The 7985-nt window shown below is 28.1% G+C and overlaps 1 protein-coding gene across 1 annotated transcript; it reads left to right on the forward strand.

Moving 5' to 3' along the window:
• The first annotated feature begins 1850 nt into the window (after window positions 1-1850).
• On the forward strand, window positions 1851-4361 carry LOC107939558 (actin-depolymerizing factor 7). The gene is made up of 3 exons (XM_016872906.2): window positions 1851-2233; window positions 2895-3154; window positions 3978-4361. The coding sequence occupies exons 1-3, from the start codon at window positions 2231-2233 to the stop codon at window positions 4126-4128; spliced, it is 414 nt and encodes a 137-aa protein (XP_016728395.1). The 5' UTR covers window positions 1851-2230; the 3' UTR covers window positions 4129-4361.
• Window positions 4362-7985: the final 3624 nt, after the last annotated feature.

The following is a 7985-nucleotide window of genomic DNA, read 5'->3' on the forward strand; positions in this document are numbered from 1 at the left end:
TAATTAAATAAGCAATTCCTTGAATCAAAATTAATTCAAGTAGAAAAACAAAAAAAGCATTTAAAAAACCGAAAAGAAAATAAACTAAAACTAATTCTAACTACGCAAGTTTTTGAAGGTGCCTAAGATGACTTGATTACATTCAACCCCTAATGTCTTATATATAGAGGTGTTGGCAACCCAAATTAGGTCTTTCATACATCCTAGGTCTTTGAATAAGTTTGATTGTGTAAACGACAATATACCCAAAATACTTGGGCAGCACGTCTCTCTTGTATAGCGCCACACCCTTTGCATGGCGCAACATGACATGCAAATACTGTCTTGTGTCGTTCGTTTTGTGCCTTGACGTCCCGAAAAGCTTGTGCATCATTCGACCCTTGCTTCTACGTCAGTTGGGCTTTTATATCTCCATCTTGCACACTCAGTTGAACCAATTAGCACAACCTAAGGCTCGTGTCGACATATTGAGTCACAACACCTAAGAAATGTGTTAAAAACACTTATTTTTTTTAACTTTTTAATCCTAAGGCCTAATTACTGAAAACATAAATTAAAATCCTAAATTGCATAGAAAACAAGCTCCTTAAGTAAGGAATTGACCAAATTAACTACTACATTTTATGACAAGTCAATTAGCTTGGCTTGATAGGAAACCAATGGTCAAGCATCAAGCAACTCAAAGGCTAGGTATAAATAATCAGGCACGATTGTCATTCCATCATCTATACACTCTTTTTCTCTTACCACCATAAGCTATCTTCCTTTCTTATTCTGCGTACACCCTTTGTTGACTTAAGCATTAGAATGTTCGTAGAGCACAAGCTTTGATGGCTCCCAAAACATTGCATCTAAAACTTGAAATGATGGAAAACTATTACGACATTCCATTTGTAGTCTTTTGAGACATTTAACGGTGAATGTAAAATTCACAAGGGCACTTGGGAAGACCTTCTACGAAATCCTATTATTTATGTGCAAAAGCATAGTGTAGGCATATGCATGATACAATCATAATCTTATCCTCTGTTTTCGGTTTAACTATTGAAAAGTCAGAAAAAAGCTTTCAACACAAGTCACAAAATTCATAAGTGGGGATGATCTTGAAGATGAATTCATAAAACAGGGCTTGAGTAAAAACATGATTTTTCTTATGTAAAAGGTGCTAAGACAAGCGGGAAACAAATGTTTGGAAGTATTCTCTTTCCAGGAAATTCATAGGTAGTATTTTGATATGTGGCGATAGATTTTTGCTATATATATTTAAATTAGTGCTAATAGATTATTGCTATATCACAATTGTCCTATAGTATTTCAAATACATTTATGCTACATTTGGTAGGAGTATTATTTATTCACTATGTTTTAGTATATGAGTTAGTAATAAGCTAATTTTAATTGGTAATTTTTAGCCACTTACATGACTTATTTTAGAGAAAGAGAAGGATTTTTTTTTGCTTATTTTGAATAAGTGTTACTTTTTACAAGAGAGTTTTTTTCTTCTTCTTATCTTTCTATTTTCAAGTTTAAATTTTACCAATTATTCTTTATTTTATGTCAACTATTGTAATACATACCTAATAAATAAAGCTTTTTTCCTACATTATTGCACTAGTAATCAATGAGGTATTATTTTCTTCCACCTATCTTATTTGTTGTATAAGGTTTTGAGTTTTCTAGCACAATGGCAACATTGAATTTTTTGGAAGGACACGCAACCAACCCTAGTTTTCTTAACGCGATATTACTCGCACTGAAGTAGATATTTAGATATTGAATCCAACACGTGTCTTATATATTTTATTTCTTCTGTTTCATTTAAAACGAATCCATATTCTATACCTTAGAGAGCTTTACAGAAAGAAGTTAAAAAAGGTTCGGATAAAATAAGTTTTAGGCGCAGCAAATGTTCAAGAAAATATTGCCCAAAATAAAATAAAAATGATAAAAATAGGCAACAAAAAGATTGGGCATAAAAACCAACAACGTGGTTTACTAATATTCTACAAGAACTGTTATTGTGGACATTATTAAAGCCCTTAGAAAGCTTTGAAAAGTTGTCTACCCTTGTTTGCCCTCAAATTTCTCTTCGCCACCGTATTTGTCTCGTTTCTCAATATCTCTCCTCAATTAAGGATCCCCTTCCTATCCTACCCCATTCTACGTTTTTTCTTCTTCTTCTTGCTCTTCATTTCCTGAGAAGGCTTTTGTTTCCCATTTGATCGACAAAATGGTAAGTTTGGCTTTTCCCATATTTCTCATCTTTTTGAATTCATCATCTTATATATCTTAAATATGACTTATTTGTTTGTTTTGTTTTTCGTTTCCAATTAAGATATCATCTTCTTTTTCTAAGTAGTTGATTTAAAAGGAAACAAGAGAATAAGAATAAAGGAAAATTTACCCAAATGAAAAAAATGTATACAAGTATTTGGTTTTACGCTTCATTTGAATTAATCAAATCTACCAACATTTGTTATAAAATCTAAAGTTTTTAAAATTTAGTTTAATTTAGTTAGTTCATTTTTGTGATATTCTTTATGATATGAAAATCAGCAAGTTAGTGGATTTATATTCAAATCTCAACACAAGTAGCTCATTTCCTAGGTCAGTTTGCGTTCAGACACATTCAAAACATGTATTCACTTCTCTTTAGGCTTAAGTTATCAATGTATTCTATCACGACCTTATCCCATACCAATTATGTCTTGAAGTTAGTATTAGGATATATGTGTCCATACTCCCTTTTATTTATTTATGATGTATATTTTTAAGCAAAACCACGAGTACAAATAAACAGAAATGAGCAAATATTTTAAATGTTATTGCAACTTGTTAGGACTGATTGTTTGATTTTCATATATAAATGTGGGGAATAAAAAAAATTGGAATAGGCGAACGCGGCGTCTGGAATGGCAGTGGATGATGAATGTAAGCTGAAATTCTTGGAGCTAAAAGCGAAAAGGAATTACAGGTTCATCATTTTCAAGATTCATAACCAGCAGGTGGTGGTTGACAAACTTGGCACCCCTGCTGAAACCTATGAAGATTTCACCGCAGCTCTGCCAAAGGATGAGTGTCGCTACGCTGTCTTCGATTTTGATTTCACTACTGCTGAGAACTGCCAGAAAAGCAAAATTTTCTTCATTGCATGGTAACCTGCTCTCCCTTGTCCTAATTAGTCTGACTCTTCCGCATTCCTTCAACACTCCGTAATTTTCTTACATGAAATGATTCTATTTTTCCTCTACTTCTCATGGAAAACATGTAGTTGAATATATGGAACATTATTGGAGGTAAATTTAAACCAACTTGGAATACGGGATTCATTATGTAAAGTAAGTAATGTGGAATGGGTTGACTTGATTTTAATTCAAATCATGGTATCGATATCATAAATGATTGCTTAAGTTTAGTCGGATAAAAAACATAAATATTAATTTTTTTGTGTAAATCTATCTTTATTTATAGATAATTAATCTAAGTTTGTATATATCCGCCCATATTACTTGTTAAATTTTTTTCATAAAAAATATGCTAATTTTGATTTAATATTTAGTATTTTTATACTTATTTGTTTTATTACCATTTATTTATAAAGAAATTAACTTAAGTTTTTAATATTTGTATTATAATGTTAAATATTTTATTTTCATATGATATTATTACATAATATATAAAATAATATAATACACTTGAAAAATGAGTTAAGTCACATAAGATTAGGGTTATGAATGGTTGAACTTAGGCTTACATTTTATCCAACCTATTTTAAATTTAATATTTTTATTCAAATACTCTTAAATGTTGGACAAATATTTAGGCTTAAACAGTTAATTCGGCACCAATAAAATAGCTTAATAGTTAGTTTATTAATGTGATAATTATTTTGCCATTAATATTTAAATAATTTGTGTACATTCATTCATTTATATTATTATATTTAATAATATATTTTAATAATGAGTTATATGCAGGGCACCGGATTCATCCAGGGTGAGAAGTAAAATGGTGTATGCGAGTTCAAAAGACAGATTTAAGAGAGAATTAGATGGAATTCAAGTTGAGTTGCAGGCAACGGATCCTAGTGAAATGAGCTTCGACATTATAAAAGCTCGGGCAATTTAAACGCTTTTATTGCGCTTTAAATCTTCCAATTCCATGACATTCCCTGTCCGAAGCAATTTCAAACTTTCATCACTTGCTTATGTGTATTTTTTAAAAAAAAGAAAAAAAAACATTTCGTCTTTTTAAAAAATTTATTTCACCTTTTTTTTTTCTTTTTACTTCGTGTCTGTGTGTTATTTAAACTTGACTGTGTAATTTAATTGTTCTAATATTATCCATTTCTTAATGCTAAATGTCCTTTCAATTAGTTCTATTTTGTCTTCTAATTTTATTTCTTTAAATAAGTGTATTTAAATCTATTTAATTTATCTGAAACTTAAATTTATTTATTAAATTTTTAATCAAAATTTTTATCTGCCACTATCAAATGGTCGTAATCACAGTTACCAACAAAAATAATTTTTTTTTGCTTAAATAGCAAACACGGAAGTGGGAAAAAATCAAAGTAAATAAACAAAAGACTTAAATAATTATTTGGTATATGCATTTTACCACTATTCTCAAGTTGGTTTTTAAAATTTTTCGGATTAAATTTGGCAATCATCACATTAAAATGTTAAGACATTAAAATTTAATTGCTTTAGCATTTGTAACCAATTAAAGCACAAAACCTAGAATAGGTTTTTTTTTTCTTCCAGATTTAGCTTATTCAGCCCACATGAATTTGCTAAAAAAATAACTTCCTAAGAATATTACGAAGATTAAGACTTATCATGAATTACTAAAAGATATATATCTATTTTGAGGAAAGATTAACTGTAAAAGATATGTCTTGTGCATATTGTCCATACTTATCCTGAGTTGCTAAAAGACATGTCTTGTGTATATTTTTATGTACTAAACTGAGAGCACTTTATTTTGTTCATTGTGGAATGTATATTTGAGTACATTGTGTGAAATAATCAAGTGAGTGACTTGATTAGTGTCCTAAGTTTTTGAGAAAAAATCTTAGAGAGGAGATATTTAGATCTTAGGTACAAGGTGTTAAAACAACGAATATTCTCTTTAAGTAAGGCCCCATAAAAGTAAGGAAATCGAACTGAGTAAACCTATTGTATTTAATGTCAATTTATCATCATTTAATTAAATTTAAAATTATAAAAAAGAAAACATAATTAAGTTAACAAGTTTTAAAAAATTAAATAAAAATATGAATAATTTATAGAAATTAAAAAAATCTAACTTCCTAAAAACAATTAAAATAAAACATTAACTTGATAAAAAAACAATACAAATATTTTTTAAGTACTAATAATATTACAAATATATATATTTATCTTATTCTTTAATCTATCGTTCTCGTCATCATCTTTGATCAACAATGATTCCTATTTGTCAACTTGTTTAATTTTTAATGCAATCAATTGCATTTTAACTTTCAATCCTCTGTTTAACTTCATAAAAAATGCCTACTAATATCAATTAATAATAAAGTATTATTAAATATCAAATAAAAAAATAAAAATTAAGTATATCAAATAAGAATGAAAATCAAACTTTCTTTTATGAAGAACACAAAACATATAGAATAATACTAAATGTTGTTTTTTTCCTGATGATTCTTTAAATGCTACTTAAATAATAAATACCTTGTTAATGCATTTAATTATAGTGCTAAAACTTGATTTAATTCATTTATAACCATATCACTAATTAAGTGATAATTATCTAAAATAACAAGTACAATTTAATAAAAAACTATTAATAAAATACTTATAGTTATAATTATTTTATATTAATATTTTTATGAAAAATAAACTTAAATCCTACCTTTTTATTAATAACTATAAGTATTTTATTAATAAAATAAACTTAAATCCTACCTTTTAAACATATAAAATGGAAATTTAATAAAAACATACAAAGTGCTGGTGAAGTTTGAACATTAAAGTTTCTAATTTCACTTTAATTAAAGTTTAAAGTTCACAAAGTAACTCATTAAAGTTTTTATTATTTATAACTATGAATGGTAAAAATAATAATTTTATATATCTTTTAACATTATTCACACACCAATTGATGTATAATGTTTCGATCAGTGTGGTTAAAATTGGACTAAAAAAGCTAGTGCAACTAGAACATGTGATAGGGATAGCTGACCAAGATCGTATTCAAATTGTTCGACTCGGAAAAAGATTTCGATCTGACCTGAAAGAAGAAACAATAGATTTAAAAACAAAGAAAACTAAAATAACTAAAATAAGAAATTCAAAAAAAAATAAAGATTAAAAACATAAATAAATTAAGAAAAAGGAAATTAAAAGGTGAAAGATGGATCGAATAAACTGATGGATATGGATAGAAGATAGTTGTCCATCTAAACCCTTTGAGATATAAACCCTAAAAAATTTAATTAATAGCTCTAATTAACCCTCCAAAAAATAATTTTTGGCAAATTGAAGGATGGAGAATAGATTCTCATGATTCCTTTAAGAAAATCAAAAAGAAAAATCACTTTTGAAAATTACAAGAAAGCAATCTTGCACAAAAGAAATTAACTCTAAGAGTTGAAAATTTTATCAATGAATGAATCAATCATAGAATGAATAATGAAGAGGCTTTTATATAGGCTAGTTAATTACATCTAAATAAAACTCTCAATTATAATGAAACTCTAATAAATCTAAACAATAAGTAGTTTTAGTAGAACTAAACTTTCTTGTTGACTAAGAAACATATAACTCTTAAAATACTTTAAATACTTAAAATATATCCTAAAATTCGGTATAAAAAAATAAAAAAATATATAAAACCTAATAGATACAATATTAGACTCATATATAATCAAAATTAAGCCTAAAAATTAAACCTAATATGACTTAAACTTGAATTAAAGCCCGAAACTCGTAATTTCCCATAATAATCCCATTCAGAAATTCTGCTCGTGTGGTCTTCACTAAAATAGCTATAACTTGAGATCCTGGACTTGAAATCGGGTGATTAAAGGTGCATTTCAAAGTTAAAAGATAAATATTTGAATGTTATGGAGACATCTCAACCTAGAAATGTCTGGATCCCATCCAAAAAGTCACTGCAAGTCGACTAATTTTTCAAACTTGAAAATTAACATCTTCGATAAATGGAATTTAATAAATTTCACCCCATACATGCATGTATCATTCCCCTTTTCCTCAAAAAAAATTCATCCTCAAACCTTGTCTTTGGCCAAACAAGAAATACTCTTTCTCATATGTAGAATGGTTTAATTGAGCTTCTCTCAAAGGATCAACAAATTTCTTAAAGAAAGAAACAACTCTACTAGATAAATTCAAGTTCAGGTTAGTGAAAACATAATCATTCATCTCCTTTGTATAGTTTGTTTCTTTCTTTGCATTCTCTTTTTCAATGAGAATTGAATTCTCTAATTTTACCTCATAGGAATTTTCACTCGCCAAAGTTGGACTATCAAATTAACTTTTATTGCTTAAAATTTCTTCTCTCTGTCTTTTTACATAAATCATTCTCACTTCCTTTTAACCCCTCACAAAAAATTTGAACAATGAATTTATCATCACAACTTTATTTATCACTAGAGGAAATCTCAAAAATAGGCATAGGATCACATAAAATTTCTTCACAAATGGCATCGACAAAAGTTTCTTGTTGACATATCTCATTATTTTCAAAGGTAGCACTAAACGAAGACTCCTCAACTGTAACCTCCCAAACTCGGTCTAAACATTATGGCCGAATTTTGAAGACCACATTAGCCATCGAAATGGTCAAGTAAGTTCGTTCGGTTTGAAAACCACTATTTTGATCAATTTACAAAAAGCTTAGCACGGTTGCCTTAGGTTTATTAAAAACATTCGACTGTTAGGTAGTCTATAATTTAAGTCCAATTTATTTGAATTGAT

This window comes from Gossypium hirsutum, chromosome D09, assembly GCF_007990345.1.
Source record: "Gossypium hirsutum isolate 1008001.06 chromosome D09, Gossypium_hirsutum_v2.1, whole genome shotgun sequence".
In the NCBI taxonomy this organism is placed as follows: domain Eukaryota; kingdom Viridiplantae; phylum Streptophyta; class Magnoliopsida; order Malvales; family Malvaceae; genus Gossypium; species Gossypium hirsutum.

What these genes read in the sequence shown, in the direction of transcription:
- LOC107939558 (XM_016872906.2), top strand. An exon ending in AAAATTTTCTTCATTGCATG is followed by an intron (nt 3,155 to 3,977) that starts GTAACCTGCTCT and finishes AGTTATATGCAG; the next exon opens with GGCACCGGATTCATCCAGGG.